The 27,289-nt window shown below is 42.2% G+C and overlaps 1 protein-coding gene across 1 annotated transcript in view; it reads right to left on the bottom strand.

Annotated features, from left to right (window-relative positions):
• The window catches only part of LOC115140152 (E3 ubiquitin-protein ligase RAD18-like), a 119,522-nt gene extending 94,476 nt beyond the window's left edge, over positions 1-25,046 (bottom strand). Inside the window, exons 1-4 of the mRNA XM_029678309.2 lie at positions 24,829-25,046; positions 24,386-24,464; positions 24,168-24,229; positions 23,979-24,049 (exon numbers count right to left, since the gene is read on the bottom strand). Of these exons, the coding sequence (XP_029534169.2) occupies positions 23,979-24,049; positions 24,168-24,229; positions 24,386-24,464; positions 24,829-24,879 (263 nt within the window). The 5' untranslated portion in view covers positions 24,880-25,046. The remainder of the gene's footprint in view (positions 1-23,978; positions 24,050-24,167; positions 24,230-24,385; positions 24,465-24,828) is intronic.
• Positions 25,047-27,289: the final 2,243 nt, after the last annotated feature.

Raw genomic sequence — 27,289 nt, forward strand, 5'->3', positions numbered from 1 at the left:
TTCCTCTTGTCCAGATGGGTTAGGGCAGTGTGGTTGAGATTGCGTCGTCTGTTGACCTATCTGGGCGGTAAGCAAATTGGAGTGGGTCTAGGGTGTCAGGTAGGGTGGAGGTGATATGGTCCTTGACTAGTCCTCAAAGGACTTCCACTAACCTCATTGCAACTCCCCTCCAAGTCTCCGACCACTACCTTGTATCCTTTTCCCTCTCGCTCTCATCCAACACTTCCCACACTGCCCCTACTCGGATGGTATCGCGCCGTCCCAACCTTCGCTCTTTCTCCCCCGCTACTCTCTCCTCTTCCATCCTATCATCTCTTCCCTCTGCTCAAACCTTCTCCAACCTATCTCCTGATTCTGCCTCCTCAACCCTCCTCTCCTCCCTTTCTGCATCCTTTGACTCTCTATGTCCCCTATCCTCCAGGCCGGCTCGGTCCTCCCCTCCCGCTCCGTGGCTCGACGACTCATTGCGAGCTCACAGAACAGGGCTCCGGGCAGCCGAGCGGAAATGGAGGAAAACTCGCCTCCCTGCGGACCTGGCATCCTTTCACTCCCTCCTCTCTACATTTTCCTCCTCTGTCTCTGCTGCTAAAGCCACTTTCTACCACTAAATTCCAAGCATCTGCCTCTAACCCTAGGAAGCTCTTTGCCACCTTCTCCTCCCTCTTGAATCCTCCTCCCCTCCTCCCTCTCTGCAGATGACTTCGTCAACCATTTTGAAAAGAAGGTCGACGACATCCGATCCTCGTTTGCTAAGTCAAACGACACCGCTGGTTCTGCTCACACTGCCCTACCCTGTGCTCTGACCTCTTTCTCCCCAAGACATCTCGCGTCTTGTGACGGCCGGCCGCCCAACAACCTGCCCGCTTGACCCTATCCCCTCCTCTCTTCTCCAGACCATCTCCGGTGACCTTCTCCCTTACCTCACCTCGCTCATCAACTCATCCCTGACCGCTGGCTACGTCCCTCCCGTCTTCAAGAGAGCGAGAGTTGCACCCCTTCTGAAAAAACCTACACTCGATCCCTCCGATGTCAACAACTACAGACCAGTATCCCTTCTTTCTTTTCTCTCCAAAACTCTTGAACGTGCCGTCCTTGGCCAGCTCTCCCGCTATCTCTCTCAGAATGACCTTCTTGATCCAAATCAGTCAGGTTTCAAGACTAGTCATTCAACTGAGACTGCTCTTCTCTGTATCACGGAGGCCCTCCGCACTGCTAAAGCTAACTCTCTCTCCTCTGCTCTCATCCTTCTAGACCTATCGGCTGCCTTCGATACTGTGAACCATCAGATCCTCCTCTCCACCCTCTCAGAGTTGGGCATCTCCGGCGCGGCCCACGCTTGGATTGCGTCCTACCTGACAGGTCGCTCCTACCAGGTGGCGTGGCGAGAATCTGTCTCCTCACCACGCGCTCTCACCACTGGTGTCCCCCAGGGCTCTGTTCTAGGCCCTCTCCTATTCTCGCTATACACCAAGTCACTTGGCTCTGTCATAACCTCACATGGTCTCTCCTATCATTGCTATGCAGACGACACACAATTAATCTTCTCCTTTCCCCCCTCTGATGACCAGGTGGCGAATCGCATCTCTGCATGTCTGGCAGACATATCAGTGTGGATGACGGATCACCACAAGCTGAACCTCGGCAAGACGGAGCTGCTCTTCCTCCCGGGGAAGGACTGCCCGTTCCATGATCTCGCCATCACGGTTGACAACTCCATCGTGTCCTCCTCCCAGAGCGCTAAGAACCTTGGCGTGATCCTGGACAACACCCTGTCGTTCTCAACTAACATCAAGGCGGTGGCCCGTTCCTGTAGGTTCATGCTCTACAACATCCGCAGAGTACGACCTTGCCTCACACAGGAAGCGGCGCAGGTCCTAATCCAGGCACTCGTCATCTCCCGTCTGGATTACTGCAACTCGCTGTTGGCTGGGCTCCCTGCCTGTGCCATTAAACCCCTACAACTCATCCAGAACGCCGCAGCCCGTCTGGTGTTCAACCTTCCCAAGTTCTCTCACGTCACCCCGCTCCTCCGCTCTCTCCACTGGCTTCCAGTTGAAGCTCGCATCCGCTACAAGACCATGGTGCTTGCCTACGGAGCTGTGAGGGGAACGGCACCTCAGTACCTCCAGGCTCTGATCAGGCCCTACACCCAAACAAGGGCACTGCGTTCATCCACCTCTGGCCTGCTCGCCTCCCTACCACTGAGGAAGTACAGTTCCCGCTCAGCCCAGTCAAAACTGTTCGCTGCTCTGGCCCCCCAATGGTGGAACAAACTCCCTCACGACGCCAGGACAGCGGAGTCAATCACCACCTTCCGGAGACACCTGAAACCCCACCTCTTTAAGGAATACCTAGGATAGGATAAAGTAATCCTTCTCAACCCCCCCCTTAAAAGACCTAGATGCACTATTGTAAAGTGGCTGTTCCACTGGATGTCATAAGGTGAAAGCACCAATTTGTAAGTCGCTCTGGATAAGAGCGTCTGCTAAATGACTTAAATGTAATGTAATAATGTAATGATATTAGAGGTGGATTTGAGATAAGATGCGCGCAAAATGATTATGTGCATTGGCCATTGTGATAGCATAGGCCTCATTGAGCGGTAGGCTACAACTGCAATGTTTTTTTGGACATTACATTTACTGTTAGATTAATACATGTTACTAGCAGTGGATATTATATTTAGAGTTAGCGATCCAGATGATGAGTTTCCATTTACTCAGGTGATGAATTAGTCCCAACAAAATTAGAATCTGATTTTAATGCACATACAGTAAAGATGCAGGCAAATTCATCCCTATTGAAAATAACAATGCATGACAATCACTGGATTAGGTGCCCATCAAAATATATGGATTTAAAAAATGGACTTAGGTGGGAAGCGTGGCAGGGGGCATGGCAATGGGCCAGGTCGGCCCATCTGAATTTTAGAGAACATTTAAGGAGGACTCCCTCATCTTGGTGATGCATACATTTTGAATTCTTTTAGCAAATGTTCCGCAAATCTAGACATTTAGCCATGGAGGCGAGAGAAAATGTTGCAGTTTTAAAGCCAATTTCCTGCAATTCTATGCATTTTGCTATGGCTAATAAGGTCCATCTAGCTTTTATTTTGGTGATTGTTAGTTCCAAGATTATAACATTATCTACTATCTATTCTACATACTTTATATCTGGTTTTAGTAAATCAAATTTACAGTGAAAGCATTTTTCCATCCGAAAATATACAGTACCAGTAAAAAGTTGACACACCTACTCATTCAAGGGTTTCTTTATTTTACTATTTTCTACATTGTAGAATAATAGTGAAGACATCAGAACTATGAAATAACACATATGGAATCATGTAGTAACCAAAGTGTTCAATCAAAATATATTTTATATATTTGAGATTCTTCAAGGTAGCCACCCTTTGCCTTGATGACAGCTTTGCACACTCGGTATTCTCTCAACCAGTGTCATGAGGTAGTCACCTGGAATGCATTTCAATTAACAGGTGTGCCTTGTTAAAAGTTAATTTGTGGAATTTCTTTCCTTCTTAATGCATTTGAGCCAATCAGTTGTGTTGTGACAAGGTAGGGTTGGTATACAGAAGATAGCTCTCCATGGTAAAATACCAAGTCCATATTATGACAAGAACAGCTCAAATAAGCAAAGAGAAACGACAGTCCACCATTACCTTAAGACATGAAGGTCAGTCAATGTGGAACATTTCAAGAAAAAAGTTTCTTCAAGTGCAGTCGCAAATATCATAAAGCACTATGATGAAACTGGCTTTCATGAGGACCAGAGTTACCTTTGCTGCAGAGGATAAGTTCATTAGAGTTAACTGCACCTCAGATTGAAGCCCAAGTAAATGCTTCACAGAGTTCAAGTAACACACATCTCAACATCAACTATTCAGAGAAGACTGCGTGAATCAGGCCTTCATGGTCGAATTGCTGCAAAGAAACCACTACTAAAGGACACCAATAAGAAGACGACACTTTCTAGGGCCAAAAAACACAAGTAATGAACTGGTGGAAATCTGTTCTTTGTTCTGATGAGTCCACATTTGAGATTTTTGGTTCTAACCGCCGTGTCTTTGTGAGATGCAGAGTAGGTGAATGGATGATCTCCGCATGTGTGGTTCCCACCGTGAAGTATGAAGGTGGTGGTGTGATGGTGCTTTGCTGGTGACACTGTCTGTGATTTATTTAGAATTCAAAGCACACTTAACCAGCATGGCTACCACAGCATTCTACAGCGATCCAATTATTAAGTCCTGTGCCATTATTTTATTTTAGATGATTTTATAGTAAGAACAATAAAATTGAACTTAGCTGAATAAAATAGAAAGGATATTTTTCCCATTACAGTGACTGCACATATGAAATGGAAATGTTGAGCGTAATAAAGTGATAATTTAAAACAGGTCCTATATGCTACAGTAAGAGTTATTTGGCAACTTTAGTTGTGAAGGATACAAACCTTAGAATGTCTTAGAAATCAAAACATAGGGGCTACATCGTATGACTACACGCCAGACCCACTGGCTCCAGGTCATCTACAAGTCCATGCTAGGTAAAGCTCCGCCTTATCTCAGTTCACTGGTCACGATGGCAACACCCACCCGTAGCACGCGCTCCAGCAGGTGTATCTCACTGATCATCCCTAAAGCCAACACCTCATTTGGCCGCCTTTCGTTCCAGTTCTCTGCTGTCTGTGACTGGAACCAATTGCAAAAATCGCTTAAGTTGGAGACTTTTATCTCCCTCACCAACTTCAAACATCTGCTATCTCAGCAGCTAACCGATCGCTGCAGCTGTACATAGTCTATCGGTAAATAGCCCACCCATTTTTACCTACCTCATCTCCATACTGTTTTTATGTATTTACTTCTCTGCTCTTTTGCACACCAATATCTCTACCTGTACATGACCATCTGATCATTTATGACCATCAAAATTGTAATTATTCGCCTACCTCCTCATGCCTTTTGCACACAATGTATATAGACTTTTTTTTCTACTGTCATTGACTTGTTAATTGTTTACTCCATGTGTAACTCTGTGTTGTTTGTTCACACTGCTATGATTTATCTTGGCCAGGTCGCAGTTGCAAATGAGAACTTGTTCTCAACTAGCCTACCTGGTTAAATAAAGGTGAAATAAAAATAAATTAAATAAAATACTGATGATTTGAAAAAGTGGCTCAAAAAAAAAGCTTGCACTCTGTTTCTTGCCTCAGGGTAGACAGCTGTTCTCTCATCAACTGATCATATTTTGAAATTAGTTTAGGTTAAGAACGGCCCATTATCAAACGGGCGTGAACAGGGGCAGGGAAAAAAGACAAATCACCTGTATGCACTCGAATAGCAAGTGGAGGCCATGCGCTTTCTCTGTTTTGTAGCAGCTGAGAAATGAATACAACACTTATTTCACTCCACGCATCAACCACTGTTTGAGGAGCATGCTGTCACTGTCTCAACAGGTGATATTCCTGTTTAAGGAGCATGCTGTCACTGTCTCAACGGGTGATATTCCTGTTTGAGGAGCATGCTCTCACTGTCTCAACAGGTGATATTCCTGTTTGAGGAGCATGCGGTCACTGCCCCAACAGGTGATATTCCTGTTTGAGGAGCATGCTGTCACTGCCACAACAGGTGATATTCCTGTTTGAGGAGTATGCCGTCACTGTCTCAACAGGTGATATTCCTGTTTGAGGAGCATGCTCTCACTGTCTCAACAGGTGATATTCCTGTTTGATGAGCATGCTCTCACTTTCTCAAAAGGTGATATTCCTGTTTGAGGAGCATGCGGTCACTGCCCCAACAGGTGATATTCCTGTTTGAGGAGTATGCTGTCACTGCCACAACAGGTGATAATCCTGTTTGAGGAGCATGCTCTCACTGTCTCAACAGGTGATATTCCTGTTTGAGGAGCATGCGGTCACTGCCCCAACAGGTGATATTCCTGTTTGAGGAGTATGCTGTCACTGCCACAACAGGTGATAATCCTGTTTGAGGAGCATGCTCTCACTGCCCCAACAGGTGATAATCCTGTTTGAGGAGCATGCTCTCACTGCCCCAACAGGTGATATTCTGCCATGTGCTCTCCAACCTTGTTCCTGCAGTTACCCAGTACTAAATTTGGGAACCGAAGTGAAATATGTTCAGGAACATCGATAGTAATACGTTTAGTAACATGTCGATAGTAACTGTTGACACCCTGTTTGCATGCTCGAGAATGGAATAAAGGAGTGAGAGAGGATGAGATGGAAACGCATGGTGGTGAGATAACCTGTATAGCGAACTGTATTGTCACCCAATTATTTATCAAAATCTACCAGAAATGCCCTATTCAAAATCAAATTCACAAATTTTAGGCTAACTGTAAGCCGCCCTGTACAATCAATGAACCAACAGCATCATCTAGGGATACATGTTCTCTCCCAGATCATGGCTAGAAATGCTGGAGTGTAGCATAAGGTAACAAGTCCATTCAGTAAGCATTATAACACAGTCCACATTCAAATGCCATTACTTGAATTTGTTTAATTGTGGAGTATAGGCTACACCAATTATGTACCAAAGACATCTTAACCCTCCTGTTGTGTTCGTTTCATGTTAATTAATTCTGTGTTCCCGGTCCAAAATGACCGCCCCATTATAGCGGATTATAAATCCATAATAATACATATTATCACCTAATGTGTTTGATCTTTTTATCAACCTAAGTTTGTGTGAACATTACAAGTTTTTAACTTCTATTTGCTATTTATGACCTGTAGGCCTCATTGACCTGAGCTCATACAACTCATTTGAGTTTTAAAAAAGCATAATGTATGGATTATTTGACTATAACAAATACTCAAGATGAAACATAGTGCTATTTATCACAGACTACTTTGTGTCAAAGTTTAACAAGGACTCTCTCCTCCTCACCAGTGTCATGATCAAAGATATGATCAAGAGCATCACATACAGTATATCGTATGGTCATTGTGCTGCCTCAGAATAAATTGTGAGCAAGGCCTCAAAAAAGCTTTATATACCAGAGCTGCGAGAAAAGTTCTATATATTATTGATGTTATGATTGTTTGTGAGAATCCCAACAGGTGTGGTTCCTATGGGGGAAAGATTCTATTGGGGAAAGGTTCCCATGGGGGTTGCCATGGAAGCCAAGAAGGGGAGTGAGGTGTGTGTGTGGTCAAACACACATGCATGTGGGGGTCTGGGAGAGGAAGTTTGTACATTTGATGAATGGGCATGTGCCTGAACTCAATTTTATACAGTAATTGTAGTCTCACCCATTCATTTCTATTGACCGGTCATTTTTGACCGGGAACACCATAGGTGTACAAAAGTTAACTAAAATATCAAAATGTATTTTGTGTGTTCAAATGCCCTGTGTGGACAAAGTCATGAAACCTTATGACAATCAGATTAAATGAACTACATTTTTCAGAGCGAAGACTTGTAAATCAGTCCAAATCGACCAGAACACAGCAGGAGAGTTAAATCAGTTGTGTTTGATGTTTTTCTGCCATGCGTAATATACAATACACAGCCTACCGCATAACAGCACAATCATAATTTACATTTGTTTTTTTAGGGGCGGGCTCATAAGCCTATGCATATGATCTGATTTGCATATGCAAGTTTTGAATTAATCGTCACCTTAGAAAGTGCTGTCCATTTCATTGTGTTAGGCTTTAAAACAACATCCACAATAACCATGTTATACACTGTTTCAACCTGCTGTCAAACTTATTTCTTCAAATTGACCATCACAGTGAAGTAAGTTTTAAAAGTACTATAGGGCTACTGTGTTTGATGTCATTTCGATTGCATTTGCATTGATGTCAGAGTGGTTTGAGGGACAAGAGAGCCCTGAGAACAAGGGGCAAGATTCACAAAACCTTCTTAAGAAGAAATGTCTTCTTAACTGCCATTTTTTCTTTAACTATAGACTTAAGAAAGTTAAGCAAAGTTGCTATTCCTCAAAAAATTATCGTGCCATTTCTTATGTTTCTCCTTATGCAAAAAGTTAAGAAATTAGATTCTTGAAAAATAAAGTTATTGGAAATGTTCTTAAAATCCAAGATAGCTAAACCCTGGTCTTAAACTCAGGGCAGAGAGAGAGAAAAGTTAAAAGCAATTGAAAATGTTTAATTCCCTCACAAACTTCTGAAAGTTTCAGTATTGATTATTTTAAACCCAAGAACATGTTTTAGCACATTTCCAACTGAGATTACTGTTCTAACATGATTGCCATTGTTAACTAGCTAAATCGGTTGCCTAGAAACAAACATCTTAAGAAGATATTCGTAAGAAACTCATTAAAATCTTAAGGTATTGTTGAGGAATTGCACTTACGAACTATCTTATGAACTCTTATTGTCTTCTTCAGCAGCTTCTAAAGTATTTGCGTGAGAAGTGTTTTTTGAATCTGGGCCCAAGTCATTTGGACCTGATGGCTGTAAGTTCGGTACTACCAAAGTATGTCCAGAGTGCATAAAAAGGAGATTACCGTGACTCAGTCACGTGAAACTTTACTGGCTGGTGTGGTGGTAATACTCTCACCGCAACAGCCATAAGAATCTAGCTTTGTAGCCCATCAGTTAGATATGTTTAATAGCATTTATTTCTGTAGGCCTAATGGGAGCTTGTGTGCGGGGGGAGAGGTCAGAACGCAATTGAGTGAATGAGACATGGTAGGGAAAAAGGAATTTAGGTAGAAGAATGATGTGATGCTTGGCTTGCTTTCCTTTTTGTTGTGTACAAATGGAACACTAGAGTCAAACAAATTAACGTGGTCTTCCAGACAAAATTTTACTTGCCATTCAAGCAGCCACGAAGCACATTCCACCAAATAGTTGTACATTATTTGAAAAAAATGTGATCTTTAGTTAAAAATCGAGCTTTGAAGGGTGTCATGACTTCCCCTCCTGGGTGAGGATCAGAGAGAGCGGGGAGTGGAGTCAGTTGGCCAGTTTTAAGATGGTCGTAAATACCTTGCAGGAACTCTCTGCACTGCAATAACGAGAGGGGAAAGAATCCTTTGAGTGAAGAGACTCTGCCCAAAACATTAACATAAAAAAGTTGGATATTGAAACAATAGTTCTAACGTAAATAATGTGGGAAATGGTCGGGAGGGACTTAAACAATAATCATGTCAAATCAGTTGTTTTGGGGTATCTTTAACCCTTTCATGCGTGAGTTCCAAATATCTCTAACGGTCGCCCCAGCGTGAGTTTTTTTATGCACGTGATGTTAGAATGTTCTCTCCATTCCAGAATGTGATTGATACGTAAACAGTACATTTTATCCGCGCTGCCCTCAAACTAAAGCACGCAGCCTGTTTATATTTATAGGTTGTTTTAACTTCAATTTCAAATGATTTTCAAACAAGTTTTTATTTTCTAAAAACAGTTTGAATTTAGGTGTGTTACGCCTCCTCATTCATTCACATAAAAATAGTCATTTTTACTTTTGCGGATAATTACATTTTTGGGACATTTCTGACACGGACAAAATTCCCCAAGCACTACCCAATTGTTTGTGCAGTTCACGTCTGCAGACATTTGCTCATCTCCCGTCAGAACAGGATCTGCACACGTGTTCACATTTTCTATTCCACATTTCTATTGTAGCGTACTGTATGTATGGAGCATAATATATTTGTGTATATTCTTTATCACCGCGGACACGTGAGGTAACGTTACTCATTTTATAACCTTTATGGTGTTATAGTCAATCGTGCTTACGTAGCCACATTCTTCTATTAGCTCTGTAAAACAATGCTAAATGCGTCAGAGAAGTATTATCTTGTGTTGCATTTTGAAGCTACCATGGCCTTATGACTCTCAAGTGGTGCAGCGGTCAAAGGCACAGCACATCAGTACTAGAGGCGTCACTACAGACTCCTGGTTCAAATCCAGGCTGCGTTTCCATCAAAGTAAGTGCCTTATTACGTTATAATAGTTATAATAATAGTTTCCGTATGCCGTTTCTGCTGTAGCTGTAGATCATAATATATTCCTTATAACTGCGGACACGTGAGGTAACGTTACACATGTTATAACCTTTATGGTGTTATTGTCAATCATGCTTACCTAGCTACATTATTCTATTAGCTCTGTAAAACGATGCTAGTTGCGTCAGAAAACTATTAGCTTGTGTTGTATTTTGAAGCTACCCTGGCCTTATGACTTCCAAGTGGCGCAGCGGTCTATGGCACTACAGACACCCTGGTTCAAATCCAGGCTGTATCACAACTGGCTGTGATTGGGCGTCCCATATTGCAGCGCACAATTGGCCCAGCGTTGTCCGAGTTTGGCCGGTGTAGGCCATCATTGTAAATACTAATTTGTTCTTAAATTACTTGCCTATTTAAATAAATAAAAGATATGACCATGGTTTGTTTATTTGGTCTATTCAGCATAGCTCTGTTCTGCCCTGCCTTGCCCCCCTTGTGGAGCTCAAAAGTTAATTTCTTACTGTTATAACTCAAATCTGTGATTTTGTCAATGCAATAAACTATTTTTTTTATAGCAGTGTTTATTATGTTACTTCTTTGTAGTATTGTTTTATTGCTATATCCTTATATTGTATTCTAATTTACATTTACATTTAAGTCATTTAGCAGACGCTCTTATCCAGAGCGACTTACAAATTGGTGCGTTCACCTTAAGACATCCAGTGGAACAGCCACTTTACAATAGTGCATCTAAATCTTTCAAGGGGGGTGAGAAGGATTACTTTATCCTATCCTAGGTATTCCTGAAAGAGGTGGGGTTTCAGGTGTCTCCGGAAGGTGGTGATTGACTCCGCTGTCCTGGCGTCGTGAGGGAGTTTGTTCCACCATTGGGGGGCCAGAGCAGCGAACAGTTTTGACTGGGCTGCGCGGGAACTGTACTTCCTCAGTGGTAGGGAGGCGAGCAGGCCAGAGGTGGATGAACGCAGTGCCCTTGTTTGGGTGTAGGGCCTGATCAGAGCCTGGAGGTACTGAGGTGCCGTTCCCCTCACAGCTCCGTAGGCAAGCACCATGGTCTTGTAGCGGATGCGAGCTTCAACTGGAAGCCAGTGGAGAGAGCGGAGGAGCGGGGTGACGTGAGAGAACTTGGGAAGGTTGAACACCAGACGGGCTGCGGCGTTCTGGATGAGTTGTAGGGGTTTAATGGCACAGGCAGGGAGCCCAGCCAACAGCGAGTTGCAGTAATCCAGACGGGAGATGACAAGTGCCTGGATTAGGACCTGCGCTGTTCCTGTGTGAGGCAGGGTCGTACTCTGCGGATGTTGTAGAGCATGAACCTACAAGAACGGGCCACCGCCTTGATGTTAGTTGAGAACGACAGGGTGTTGTCCAGGATCACGCCAAGGTTCTTAGCGCTCTGGGAGGAGGACACAATGGAGTTGTCAACCGTGATGGCGAGATCATGGAACGGGCAGTCCTTCCCCGGGAGGAAGAGCAGCTCCGTCTTGCCGAGGTTCAGCTTGAGGTGGTGATCCGTCATCCACACTGATATGTCTGCCAGACATGCAGAGATGCGATTCGCCACCTGGTCATCAGAAGGGGGAAAGGAGAAGATTAATTGTGTGTCGTCTGCATAGCAATGATAGGAGAGACCATGTGAGGTTATGACAGAGCCAAGTGACTTGGTGTATAGCGAGAATAGGAGAGGGCCTAGAACAGAGCCCTGGGGGACGCCAGTGGTGAGAGCGCGTGGTGAGGAGACAGATTCTCGCCACGCCACCTGGTAGGAGCGACCTGTCAGGTAGGACGCAATCCAAGCGTGGGCCGCGCCGGAGATGCCCAACTCGGAGAGGGTGGAGAGGAGGATCTGATAGTTCACAGTATCGAAGGCAGCCGATAGGTCTAGAAGGATGAGAGCAGAGGAGAGAGTTAGCTTTAGCAGTGCGGAGGGCCTCCGTGATACAGAGAAGAGCAGTCTCAGTTGAATGACTAGTCTTGAAACCTGACTGATTTGGATCAAGAAGGTCATTCTGAGAGAGATAGCGGGAGAGCTGGCCAAGGACGGCACGTTCAAGAGTTTTGGAGAGAAAAGAAAGAAGGGATACTGGTCTGTAGTTGTTGACATCGGAGGGATCGAGTGTAGGTTTTTTCAGAAGGGGTGCAACTCTCACTCTCTTGAAGACAGAAGGGACGTAGCCAGCGGTCAGGGATGAGTTGATGAGCGAGGTGAGGTAAGGGAGAAGGTCTCCGGAAATGGTCTGGAGAAGAGAGGAGGGAATAGGGTCAAGCGGGCAGGTTGTTGGGCGGCCGGCCGTCACAAGACGCGAGATTTCAGCTGGAGAGAGAGGGGAGAAAGAGGTCAGAGCACAGGGTAGGGCAGTGTGAGCAGAACCAGAGGTGTCGTTTGACTTAGCAAACGAGGATCGGATGTCGTCGACCTTCTTTTCAAAATGGTTGACGAAGTCATCTGCAGAGAGGGAGGAGGGGGGGAGGGGGAGGAGGATTCAGGAGGGAGGAGAAGGTGGCAAAGAGCTTCCTAGGGTTAGGAGGCAGATGCTTGGACTTTAGAGTGGTAGAAAGTGGCTTTAGCAGCAGAGACAGAAGATGAATAATTATATTATTCAGAAGATAAATAACTAATGAATAATTCCTCTTTATTCTGTACTTTCAGAAACCAGAAACATTATTTGTCAATATCATAACTGGAGCAGGACATCTTTGGAGCTGAAGAATGAGGACAGCTTTTGTATGCTAACGTACACTCCTTAACAGTTGTACTGGATGAAAACACAGCAAGAAAACACATATGCCAATATGTAATATTAATCTATTTTATTGCAGTACTGGTAGTTGGTTCAACAACTTGTTTTACTAGAGGACAAAAAACTGAATATGCATAACCCATATTTAATATCCATGCAGTGACTGAACAACAACTGCATTTCCACCCCCATCTCTAAGGCATAGTATCATGGCTGCAACAACACTGAAGGCCGCAGAATGGGAGGTTACGTGGTTGACTGCCGGCACGCGCTACTTGTATCAATAAATCACTATCAGAAAATGTTTTGTGTGGTAATTATTTGTGTATTTACGATTTTATTCTCATGTTTTCAATTCTAGGTGACAAATCATGCATTCCGATTCTTGCACAGATTGTAATGGGCACATATTATGTGTGTAAAATACCTTTTTGAAGGTTGTACTGATTATGATGAGCTAAGCTAATTCCAGCTGTGTATCCATGTTTGTTGACATACAATGCATTCTGGGATTCACGTCTGTTTGACCAAAGATGTTATAACAAAATGAGGTGAGTAAGAGTTCACTAATTTTTTGAGGACTTCTGGAAATTCATGGTGGGATGTGAACGACAGTAGATGACACACCCCTTCAACATGCATACTACAAACAGACCAAACTCATCTCATCTTCTCTTATTATCTTCGGTTTCTGTGAGGAAAAAATGCATGGCTGCGCGCTGAAACTAATGTCGGATTACTTTCGATTTCTATAAAGTGTTTTACCTAGTTATTTCGATCAATGGTGAGCTCACTCACCCGTGATGTGATTAATTATATACAGTAATTGCTATTAGCTAATTCATATTGTAGTTTACGTCAGCCGAGAGTTAGAAAATATGACTGCTTGTGTTGGGTCAATCTTTCCTCAGCGCTAGGACAAATGTAGCCTACATTTTTCCGGTTAGGATGATTGTGTTATGCTATATCTTCTGTGAATATCTGAACAATCCATCCAAAAATAAACTGCTGACATTCTGGACATAACTTTGTAAGGACTGTGTTTGTGTAAATAGTTTCTGAAAAAAGTGTGGCCAGCTCAAACGCTGATTGTTGCGTCATTCGAAACTGCCGTTCTAAACGAGCATTCTAAATGAGTGTTCTAAACACACGGGTGTGATCGTACGCTTCAGGGACCACTGTAGAACGATCACACCCGTGTGGTGATGGTACGTGTGAAAGGGTTAAGGAGGGTATAACCAAATAATGGTAACTCTACAAATGCATACATCCCAGTTATCAGATTTACATCTAAATTCTGTGGAACTTATATGACTAAATATGAAACTATTTGTAGGAAGTGTAAAGTTTTACCCTGTCAGTAACCACGCCCACGTGAGCACAGAAATTATGCCAAAAGGAGGGAACGCCCCTTTTTACCCCAGAGTGTTTATGAAAGGACTCCTAACTAAAATTAATCAGACCAGAGAATGTGAGGATCATCCACACATTGAAATGGTTGGAATCTCAAAACATGCTGGGTTGCTGCCGGTGTGGACAGTGGTCTTAGCTGTACCCTGAATAGACTACCAGACCAGAAAAGGGTAAGACCTTCAAATTCTCGAGTTAAGAAGATAAAGACTACATCGGAACATTCAGTCTGCAGCTGTTTAAGTACTTTAGTCTAGTAAACTCAACGGAGGACCACCGCATGTGTACCTTTGAAGGATTCAGTCTAACGATGAGAGAGGAAGAACATTTCCCTTCCTCCACCATGTGGTACGTCTGATGTATACAATCGAACAGACACTTCCAGAACAAAAGGAAACCTACAACAACTACTAAGGACATGGTGACTTCTGGTGGACAACCAGAGACTTTGTCAAACTATTCGTCATAGACTGATAGGGAAATTTCACCAGAGGTACAAGACAGACATACAAGCGTAAATATGTACATTGCATTTCTAAACCTGAATGAGCAGTTGTTATGGTGCTAAATATCCATATTTATGATGAGCATATTATTCAACTGTATGTACGAGTTGAATTCCTTTGTTTCTCCTTCTCCCGCTCTTTCTTTCCCCACCCCTTTTCAATGTGTACCAAGCCGTCATATCGGGTTAGTCCACTAGGGACTTTCATTGCATTGTTAGTAATCAACGTATAATCTAGCTTGTGTGTGTTTGTAACTCTGTGCGATTATTTAGTTAGTAAATAAATACTGATTCATCACGGAGACTAGGGTTTGTGCAGATTTATAGAATATTACGATGTAGAAACGAGACTGAAATAGAAGCAAATGATTGATGGATGACGGATAGTATATCAAGATATTTGGATATTTGGGAAACAGTAACTCGTTAACTTCTTATGGCTGGGGACAGTATTGAGTAGCTTGGATGAATAAGGTGCCCAGAGTAAACTGACTGCTACTCAGGCCCAGAAGCTAAGATGTGCATATTATTAGTAGATTTGGATAGAAATCACTGACGTTTCTAAAACTGTTTGAATGATGTCTGTGAGTATAACATAACTCATATGGCAGGCAAAAACCTGAGGAAAACATCCAACCAGGAAGTGGGAAATCTGAGGTTTGAAGTTTTTCAAGTCATTGCCTATCGAATATACAGTGTCTATGGCGTCACATTGCACTTCCTAAGACTTCCACTAGATGTCCACAGTCTTTAGAACCTTGTTTGAGGCTTCTACTGTGAAGGAGGGGGGAATGAGAGCTGATTGAGTCAGGGGTCTGGCAGAGTGCCATGAGCTGATCATATGCGCTCACGAGAGAGTTAGAAATGCAATGGAACGCAGCTACAGACAAAGGAATTCTCCGGATGAAACATTATTGAAGAGTTATGATTAAAACATCCTAAAGATTGATTCTATACTTCGTTTGACATGTTTCTACGAACTGTAATATGACTTTGTCTGAACTTTCGCCTGGACTTGCCCACGCCTAGTGAGTTTGGATTGTGTACTAAACGCATGAACAAAAAGGAGGTATTTGGACACAAATGATAGACTTTATCGAACAAATCAAACATTTATGGAATTGGGATTCCTGGGAGTGCATTCTGATGAAGATCATCAAAAGTAAGTGAATATTTATAATGCTATTTCTGACTTCTGTTGACTTCACAACATGGCGGATATCTGTATGGCTTGTTTTTGTGTCTGAGCTCCGTACTCCGATTATTGCATGGTGTGCTTTTCGGTAAAGCTTTTTTTAAATCTGACACAGCGGTTGCATTAAGGAGAGGTTTATTTAAAGTTGCATGCATAACACTTGTATTTTTATCAACAACTGCTTTAGCACACTCCGCCAACACTGATGTCCTAGCCGTGTCTGAATCCTGGCTTAGGAAGGCCACCAAAAATTCTGGGAAAAAAATCCCCAACAACAACATGGAGTGGAGATGCAATCTACTGCAGAGATAGTCTGCAGAGTTCTGTCATGCTATACAGGTCTCTGCCCAAAGAGTTTGAGCTCCTACGTTTAAAAATCCACCATTCTAGAAATAAGTATCTAACTGTTGCCGCTTGTTATAGACACCCCTCAGCCCCCAGCTGTGGCCTGGACACCATATGTGAATTAATTGCCCCCCATCTACCTTCAGTGTTCATACTGTTAGGTGACCTAAACTGGGATATCCTTAACACACCGCCATCCCACAATCCAAGCTAGATGTCCTCCTTATCACACAAATGATCAAGGAACCTACCAGGTACAACCCTAAATCCGTAAATGCGGGCACCCGCATAGATATCATCCTGACCAACATGCCCTGTAAATACACCTCTGCTGTCATCAACCAGGATCTCAGCGATCACTGCCACATTGCCTGCATGGGTAATGGGTCCGCTGTCAAAAGACCACCCCTCATCACTGTCATGCGCTCCCTAAAACACTTAAGCGAGCAGGCCTTTATAATCGACCTGGCACGGGTATCCTGAAAAGATATTGACCTCATTCCATCAGTAGAGTTTACCTGGTTATTCTTTAAAAGTGCTTTCCTAACCATCTTAAATAAGCATGCCCTATTTTTTTTTTTAAAAGGTAGGACTAAGAACAGATATAGATAGCCCTTGGTTCACTCCAGACTTGACTGCCCTTGACCAGCACAAAAACATCCTGTGACGTACTGCATTAGCATCGAATAGCCCCCGCGATATGCAACTTTTCAAGGAAGTTGGGAACCAATATACACAGGCAGTTAGGAAAGTAAAGGCTAGAAATTTGCATCCTGTAGCACAAACTCCAAAATATTCTGGGACACTAAAGTCCATGGAGAATAAGAGCACCTCCTCCTAGCTACCCACTGCACTGAGGCTAGGTAATACCGTCACCACAGATGAACCCACGATAATGGAGAATTTCAATAAGCATTTTTCTACAGCTTGCCATGCTTTCCACCTTTCCACCTGGCTACCCGTACCCCGGTCAACAGCTCTGCAGCAACTTGCCCAAGCCTCTCCCACTTCTCCTTCACCTAAATCCAGATAGCTGATGTTATGAAAGAGCTGCAAAATCTGGACCCCGACAAATCAGTCGGGATAGACAATCTTGACCCTCTCTTTCTAAAATAATCCACCGCAATTGTTGCAACTCCTATTACTAGCCTGTTCAACCTTTCGTATCGTCTGAGATCCCTAAAGATTGGAAAGCTGCCGCGGACATCCCCCTCTTCAAAAGGGGAAGACACTCTAGACCCAAACTGTTACATACCAATATCTATCTTTGCCTTCCTGTGAACCAGGTGCTGTAGATGTCCCTGTCGTTCTAAGGTCTTCAAAAGTCAAGTTAAACAGATCACCGACCATTTCGAATCCCACCGTACCTTCTCCGCTATGCAATCTGGTTTCCGAACTGGTCATGGGTGCACCTCAGCCACGCTCAAGGTCCTACACGATATCATAACTGCCATCGATAAGAGACCAAACTGTGCAGCTGTATTCATCGACTTGGCCAAGGCCTTTGACTCTGTCAATCACCACATTCTTATCGGCAAACTCAACTGCCTTGGTTTCTCAAATGACTGCCTCGCCTGGTTCACCAACAACTTCTCTGATAGAGTTCAGTGTGTGAAATCTGAGGGCCTGTTGTCCGGACCTCTGGCAGTCTATGGGGGTGCCACAGAGGGTTCAATTCTCGGGCACTCTTTTTTTCTGTTCCCATCAATGATGTCGCTCTTTCTGCTAGTGATTCTCTGATCCACCTCTACGCAGACGACACCATTCAGTATACTTCTGGCCCTTCTTTGGACACTGTACTAACTAACCTCCAGACGAGCTTCAATGCCATACAAATCTCTTATGGCCTCCAACTGCTCTTAAATGCTAGTAAAACTAAATGCATGCGCTTCAACCGATCACTGCCCGGACCCGCCCGCCCATCTAGCATCACTACTCTGGACGGTTCCGACATAGAATATGTGGACAACTACAAATACCTAGGTGTCTGTTTAGACTGTAAACTCTTCTTCCAGACTCACATTAATTAAGCATCTCCAATCCAAAATTACATCTAGAATGAGCGTCCTATTTCGCAACAAAGCATCCTTCACTCATGCTGCCAAACATACCCTCGTAAAACTGACCATCCTACCGATCCTCGACTTCGACGAAGTCATTTACAAAATAGCCTCCAACACTCTACTCAGCAAATTGTAGTCTATTACAGTGCCATCCGTTTTGTCACCAAAGCCCCATATACTACCCACCACTGCGACCTGTACGCTCTTGTTGACTGGCCCTTGCTTCATATTAGTCACCAAACCCACTGGCTCCAGGTCATCCATAAGTCTTTGCTAGGTAAAGCCCCGCCTTATCTCAGCTCACTGGTCACCATAGCAGCACCCACCCGTAGCACGCTCTCCAGCAGGTATATTTCACTGATCATCCCCAAAGCCAACTCCTACTTCGGACGCCTTTCCTTCCAGTTCTCTACTGCCAGTGATTGGAACGAATTGGGGAAAAAATAAAAATAAAAATCACTGAAGCCTTATATCTCCCTCACTAAATTTAAACATTAACTGTCAGAGCAGTTTACCGATCATTGCACCTTGTTTTTTGCTCCATTGCACCCCAGTATCTCTACTTGCACATTAAACTTCCACACAATCTATCACTCCAGTGTTAATGCTAAATTGTAATTATTTCGCCACTATGGCCTATTTATTGGCTTACCTTTCTAATCTTACAACATTTGCACACCCTGTATAAAAAAAAAATGGTGTTAATGACTGTTTGTTTATCCCATGTGTAACTGTGTTGTTGTTTGTGTCGCACTGCTTTGCTTTATCTTGGCCAGGTCGCAGTTGTAAAGGAGAACTTGTTCTCAACTGGCCTACCTGGTTAAATAAAGGTGAAATAAATCAAATAAACAGCTTCAATCTCCAGGCCTTCGAACTGTTAAACAGTCACCACTAGCCTGCCTCCGTCCAGTACCATGCCCTGAACCTTAGAGACTTCTCCCCTATGTACATAGTCATTCAACACTGGTCACATTAATAATGTTTACATACTGTTTCACCCACTTTATATGTACAGTATATACTGTATTCTAGTCATGGCTCATCCCATACAACTTGTATTATTTTCTGGAGTGTGTGTGTATTGTTTAGTTTCTTTTTGCTATGTATAACTGCACTGTTGGAGCTAGAAACAAGCATTTCACTGCAAATCTGTGTACATGACCAATAAACTTTGATTTGATGACGGAGCAGTGACAGCCCGTTCCTCATCAGACTGTCTTACCATAGTGAGTTTGTTTCTATCAGCCCATGATGTATAACCGGTCTACCATCTTCAGAACTGGATATAATAATTGCTTTATTTGCCTAAAATAATAATAAATCATATTGAAGAGGTTTTTTTGGGCAGAGGCAACACATTCCACTCTGAAGCTCCAGTATACAAGAAAGTACCTTTCCAGCATTACTCCTGAAATTGTATAAACACAAATTAGCAACACCTGATCTGGTGCTGTGATTGTGTGCATCCCTAACCTGAGGAAAGTAATCAGTTAGATATCTGGGTGCAGGACCATAAATACTCCTGTAAACCAAACCCAGACTACTCTGGGAAACCCTCAACAAGCAGCCAGTAGAGTTCCTGAACGAAGCTCATGTCTATGTGAGTATGTGGACTCACCTTCAATACCACCCTGATCAGCTTATTCTGGGCTATCTAGAGTTTACCCTTCAGCAACTTCAGCTTACCCTTCAGCAACTTAGATAAGCCCCAAACCAGGAAGTACTAGCGTAGTCAAAATGGCATTGAATGAGGGCAGTGGCTAGCCCTCTACTGGAGACCTTATCAAGCAGATTGGACTTTCTAAGCAAAAATGTAGTCCTTGCATTAACCTTCCCTAGCACTTTAGTGGCCATGCTCACACCTCCCAGGATTCCATCAAGGATGCAACCCAGGTAGCTAAGAGATTTTAGTAGTTAACACCTTACCTCCTAACTCCTCTGATTTCACAGGACCATCATAAAGCTGTGATTGAGAATAGCCTATGCTATAGGCGTTCATTCTTATTTTTGAAAGGATGGAGGGATTTACCCAGATCGCGTGAATAATTTATTTCTTAATAAGCTTAACTTCATTAAACTTGGCATTTGATTTTTTCTAAAGGCTATTGATAATGTTGGTTCTCTCTTATTATTAGTCCCCTGGCTACCTTACCTTTTTTTAGGCTTTTCAAACAACTGAGATCGAACTCCATTACATTCATTGTTTGATTAGAAGAAAGCCATGCATAAAACAATGAAAGCGTAGCCTATGAGCCCATAGTCAGATTCATAGCCTATCAAATGGAGAGACGGTAATAGAGGCTAAGTTTTTTTTAAACAGCTAGTGTCCGTTACAACAACAAAAAAGTCCATGCATCTGACAGAGAGCAAAAAACTATATTTTCTGACTGGCCATTTTGCGCTGCTTTGGTGGAATTCTCCAGTCTGTCTGGCCTACATCCCACTATTGCATTCTGTATTGGAGGTCGACCGATTATGATTTTTCAACAACGATACCGATACCTATTATTGGATGACCAAAAAAGCTGATACCGATTAATCTGTCGATTTTTTAAAACTTTTATTATTTGTAATAATGACAATTACAACCATACTGAATTAACACTTATTTTAACTTAACATAAAACATCAATAAAATCAAATTAGCCTCAAATAAAAAATGAAACATGTTCAATTTGGTTTAAATAATGCAAAAACAAAGTGTTGAAGAAAGTGTATGTGCCATGTAAAAATGTGTGTCATATAAAATATGTGCCATGTAAAAAGCTAACGTTTAAGTTCCTTGCTCAGAACATGAGAACATATGAAAGTTGATGGTTCCTTTTAACATGAGACTTCAATATTCCAAGATAAGAGGTTTTAGGTTGTAGTTAATATAGTATTTATGGGACTATAAAACAGTATTTATAGGACGTTTGAAACAGTATTAGCGCACACCCAGCTAACTAGCTAGCCATTTCACATTGGTTACACCAGCCATTAGGCTGATAGGCTTGAAGTCATAAACAGCGCTGTGCTTGCGAAGAGCTGCTGGCAAAACGCACGAAAGTGCTGTTTGAATGAATGATAACGGGCCTGCTGCTGCTCAGTCCGACTGCTCTACCAAATCAGACTTAATTATAACATAATAACACACAGAAATACGAGCCTTTGGTCATTAATATGATCGAATCCGGAAACTATCATTTCAAAAACAAAACGTTTATTATTTCAGTGAAATATGGAACCGTTCGGTATTTTATCTAACGGGTGGCATCCCTAAGTCTAAATATTCTTGTTACATTGCACAACCGTCAATGTATGTCATAATTACGTAAAATTCTGGAAAATGAGTTCGCAATGAGCCAGGCAGCCCAAACTGTTGCATATACCCTGATTCTGCGTGCAATGAACGCAAGAGAAATTACCATTTCACCTGGTTAATATTGCCTGCTAAACTGGATCAGTAGTTATAACTAGTGATTATGATTGCTTGTTTTTTTTAAGATAAGTTTAATGCTAGCTAGCAATTTACCTTGACTTCTACTGCATTTGCGTAACAGGCATGCTACTCGTGGAGTGCAATGGTTAGAGCGTTGGACTAGTTAACTGTGCGGTTGCAAGTGTGTCCCCTGACTTGACAAGGTGAAAATCTGTCCTGCCCCTGAACAAGGCAGTTAACCCACAGTTCCTAGGCAGTCATTGAAAATAAGAATGTGTTCTTAACTGACTTGCCTAGTTAAATAAAAGGTATTTTAAAAATAAAACTTTTTTTATATATATATATAAAATCAGAAATCTGTGCCCAAAAATACCAATTTCCGATTGTTATGAAAACTTGAAATCAGCCCTAATTAATAGGTCGACCTCTATTCTGTATACAACATACTTATTGAATGAGGCTATAAAAATAGGAATAGGTAAAGTATCAGAATGTCACATGTGCTGCCCTGCAAGATGTTCTTTACTGCGTGGCGCCAGTCAAGTTCAAATAGGCTAAACCATCGTCTGTCACATGACGATGTCATCACCATCAATGACAGCTGTCGATAGATGATGCGGTCCTAATATCACCCAACCCCTAACACACACAATGTACCCCTATGCCCTCTGGGCAAGAGCAAGGAGACGGAGGACACTGAAGAGTTGTAATTTTCCCCCACGAGGTGCGCTTTGGCATGGGTTGAGCCCAGGCAGAAGAGGATGAGTTGGAGATGATCTAAGCCCACATGACAGTTTGATCTGATTGCATGCCTGATTTACTATTCAGATGCAGGCCAGTTCCATTGTGAATAACAGGGAGGAATGCAGAGCCATGGATTTAGAGAAGGCATGAATCACCCAGTTCCCAGAGGAAAGGGCATCCTGATAGTTACTAGGAAACCAGGAGACCTGCTCCCTAAACACAACATCTATATAGGGAGGGAAATACATTACCCTAAAGGCCAAAGTAAAGTATTTCATGCTGCTTGCTTTTTTGTTGTCAATTAATTGACATACTGTAACACTATGCAACTGTCACATAAAGTGGTAGAAAAATGCTATTAACAGTGGGTGTTAGATTAATGAGCTGACAAATAGCAAGGCCAGGCGAAGCCTCCAGAGGTAGTTTATCATTCCTTCCACTTTATCCTCAGTATAATCATTCTAAAATTACACATTTTAATTGCATTCCCAAACATCAGAACAAAACTTATAAAGCCAGTACACAAAACAGCACTCTTTGAATGGTTCTGAATGTATACACTGAGTATACCAAACAGTAGGAACACCTTCCTAATATTGAGTCGACATTCCCTCAGAACAGCCTCAATTAGTAGGGGCATGGACTCTACAAGGTGTTGAAAGTGTTCCACGGCCATTCTGGGCTCATGTTGACTCCAAAGCTTCCCACTGTCGTGTCAAGTTGGCTGAATGTCTTTTGGGTGGTGGACCATTCTTGATACACACGGGAAACTGTTAAGCGTGAAAACCCCAGCAGTTTTTGACACAAACTGTTGCGCCTGGCACCCATTACCATAAATCGTGTGCCTTGCCCATTCACCCTCTGAATGTCACACATACACAATCCATGTCTCAATGCTTAAAAATCCTTCTTTAACCTGTCTCCTCCCCTTCATCTACACTAAGTCCATTTAACAAGTGACATCATTAAGGGATCATAGCTTTTACCTACAGTGCATTCAGAAAGTATTCAGACCCCTTCCCCACATTTTGTTACGTTACAGCCTTATTCTAAAATGGATTACATTATTTTTTCCCCTCTTCAATCTACACAGTGATGACTAAGCCAAAAAGTCAATGGGACGGAATACTTTCCGAATGCACTAAAGATTCACCTGGTCAGTCTAGGTCTTGGAGAGAGCAGGTGTCTTAATGTTTTGCATACTCGGTGCATAATACACATGCATTTGAAACTAATACACACTTTTCAAAGAATGTTTTAAATCTTAGGTGGTCTTTTTCAACTGAGAAATAAACTAATGAAACCTGCCAGTTGGGCTTATGGTATCAGGCATAGATTTCACCTTGAGACACTGAGCATGGTGGCCTTTTCAAAATACAAAGTGTTGTGGTTTCTCTATTATGAATTGGCAGTTCATCTATGGTATTGGTAAGCACACTTATCAAGGCTCAGTTGAGCTACATGTTGCCTGAATAGATGCTTCAAGATATAGGCTAGATACATTATGGATTTCTCCTCAATTTATCTGTTTTTCTACCAGCATATCATGTGAGTATTTAATACAGAATAGGTACCTTGCAGATTTAAAGTTTGTGACCAGGTCATCCAGTATCCGGTTGTTTCTTAGGTCTTGTTCTGTTGTAGGCTAAATTAGAGAAAAATACATGCTTGTCTGATTTTGACACTTTCAAGCTACCTAAACAGATTACATTTGAAAGATAGTTTTATTGTCATGATGCAGTGCCACCATGCATCATACTTACTGAATTGCATACTGGACATTGTAATTTGTAGGACAGAAATTTTCTTATGCACAAAGAGCAGACTGTAATGAGAAATTCACATAATCAGGTGTGGATACAATATTGTTATGAGACAAGTGTTATCTTCTATAGCCTACACCTGACGGTACAGCTATAACATTGTTTTGAAAATGAATGGATAGGTTGTATCTAGTGACGACAAAATCTGGATAACTTACAGTTGTGAGAGCATTTGGTCATCATTGCGATACTCAGGAATTCGAAACAAATGGGACATCGGAGAATGGTATCAACATTCTGCATTGCAGAAATAATGTCGTCAGTATGATAGTTACTTGGTGAGCATCACATTAACAAACTGCTTTTAGTAACGCGTTGCTAAAGGCATCTACACTGACATTATTGTTATATACACTGCTGGGCTAAATAGCTAGCTTTTTTTGTTTGCTAACTAACGTTAACTGTATGCATGTTTAAAAAGCCAAAACAATAAAAGTACGTTAGCTAGCTATAGTAACTGGCTGACGCATATGCTATATTCGCTTGCTAACATGGGATTATACTATTTTGTTAAGCTATTTTGAGAAAATAGTTAACGTTAGCTAGCTAACTAACTAGCGTTAGCTTGTCGAGGTGGGAGTTGTTTTGAACAAGCACTTACTTTGAGGCAAGTCAGATTTGGTGGTAAATCAGCTTCATTCAAATTGGCCATGATGACAGTTATTGATAAACAGTAGTTCGTTTCTTACAGTTTTGATTCGCTAAACCAAAAGTGAGAAAATAATTCAGAAACTCTGTGACGAGTAAGTAACGTTAGCTATGTATAATCGCGCGTAGATTTATTTTCGTACCAAATGCACACTTCCGGGAGGATGACGTTTCCTTCTTCTATGGTATAATGGCGTTCGCAACAATTAAATGTGCATTCCGCCACCTAATGTGCGGGTGTATAATAAGGATCACAAGAAAGGAAAACATTTTGGTAAAAATAAATAAAATAATCATACAAACTACCAAAAAAATTATTAATTAAACAAAATCAACCTGTATTTCTGTAAAAACATTCTAATCAGGTCCCAACACAGGCTCAGAAGCATCCTGTGAGGGCGAGACATTTCCTAACTACAAAAGTTATTGTAGTGCTACTGCCATTAAGTCTTGGAGCCCTAAAAATGTACCGGCTGCAGATATGACACCCAGCTTCTTGGACTTCTTAGACACTTGTGTTGTACCATTAATCACTGTCGCTATCAATGCCACAAAATCAACCTTCTCCACAATAAGTGTACCCAGGTCACCCAATTTACTTAAAACACTAGAAACAGGTTGCATTGCATCCAATACCATATCTTTAAACACTGTTGCCTCGGACTTTCTCCATCGCCTCCACATAGGAGATTCGCTGCACAGCCCTGATCCTTGACACCTTCGACCTCCATCACCCTAACAGGGCACTCGAGGAAGTCCGGAGTATGTTCCCCACCACAGTTGCAACATTTTCCATTCACAGATTATTCAGCATCATACTTCTCCCGTCTGCAAACATTTGACACGTGAACATATCCTTCACAATTTCCCCACTGTAGTAGTTACAGTTGAAGTCGAAAGTTTACATACACCTTAGCCAAAGACATTTAATCCTAGTAAAAATCCCTTGTCTTAGGTCAGTTAAGATCACCACTTTATTTTAAGAATGTGAAATGTCAGAATAATAGTAAAGAGAATGATTTATTTCAGCATTTATTTCTTTCATCACATTCCCAGTCTGTCAGAAGTTTACATACACTCAATTAGTATTTTGTAGCATTGCCATTAAATTGTTTAACTTGGGTCAAACGTTTCAGGAAGCCTTCCACAAGCGTCCCACAATAAGTTGGGTGAATTTTGGCCCATTCCTCCTGACAGAGCTGATGTAACTGAGTCAGGTTTGTAGGCCTCCTTGCTCGCACACACTTTTTAAGTTCCGCCCACAAAGTATCTATGGGGTTTAGGTCAGGGCTTTGTGATGTCCACTCCAATACCTTGACTTTGTTGACCTTAAGCAATTTTGCAACAACTTTTGGGGTCATTGTCCATTTGGAAGGACCCATTTGCCACCAAGCTTTAACTTCCTGATTGATGTCTTGAGATGTTGCTTCAATATATCCACAATTTTCCTACCTGATGATGCCATCTATTTTGCACCCCCACAACATGAGGCTAACACCCCCATGCTTCACGGTTGGGATGGTGTTCTTCGGCTTGCAAGCCTCCCACTTTTTCCTCCAAACATAACGATGGTCATTATGGCAAAACAGTTCCATTTTTGTTTAATCAGATCAGAGGACATTTCTCCAAAAAGTATGATCTTTGTCTCCATGTGCAGTTGCAAACCATCGTCTGGCTTTTTTATGGCGGATTTGGAGCAGTGGCTTCTTCCTTGCTGAGTGGCCTTTCAGGTTAGGTCGATGTAGGACTCGTTTTACTGTGGCTATAGATACTTTGGAACCTGTTTCCTCCAGAATCTTCACAAGGTCCTTTGCTGTTGTTCTGGGATTGATTTTAACATTTCACACCAGAGTACGTTCACCTCTAGGAGACAGAATGTGTTTCTTTCCTGAGTGGTATGATTGCTGCGTGGTCCCATGGTGTTTATGCTTGCGTCCTATTGTTTGTACAGATGAACGTGGTACCTTCAAGCGTTTGGAAATTGCTCCCAAGGTTGAACCAGACTTGTGGAGGTCTACAATTTTTGTTCTGAGGTCTTGGCTGATTTCTTTAGATTTCCCCATGAGGCACTGAGTTTGAAGGTAGGCCTTGAAATACATCCACAGGTACACCTCCAATTGACTCAAATTATGTCAATTAGCCTATCAGAAACTTCTAAAGCCATGATGTAATTTTCTGTAATTTTCCAAGCTGTTTAAAGGCACAGTCAACTTAGTGTATGTAATGCATGACTTGTCACCGGGAATTGAAAATAAAACCGTAAATATATGAATAATTACCACACAAAACATTTTCTGATAGTGATTTATTGATACAAGTGGCGCATGCTGGCAGTCAACCATGTAACCTCTCACTCTCACTCTGAGCCATTCAGTGTGATTGTTTATATATGTAGCTAGTGAGCTAAGCTGTAG

The sequence above is a fragment of the Oncorhynchus nerka genome, linkage group LG2, assembly GCF_034236695.1.
Source record: "Oncorhynchus nerka isolate Pitt River linkage group LG2, Oner_Uvic_2.0, whole genome shotgun sequence".
In the NCBI taxonomy this organism is placed as follows: domain Eukaryota; kingdom Metazoa; phylum Chordata; class Actinopteri; order Salmoniformes; family Salmonidae; genus Oncorhynchus; species Oncorhynchus nerka.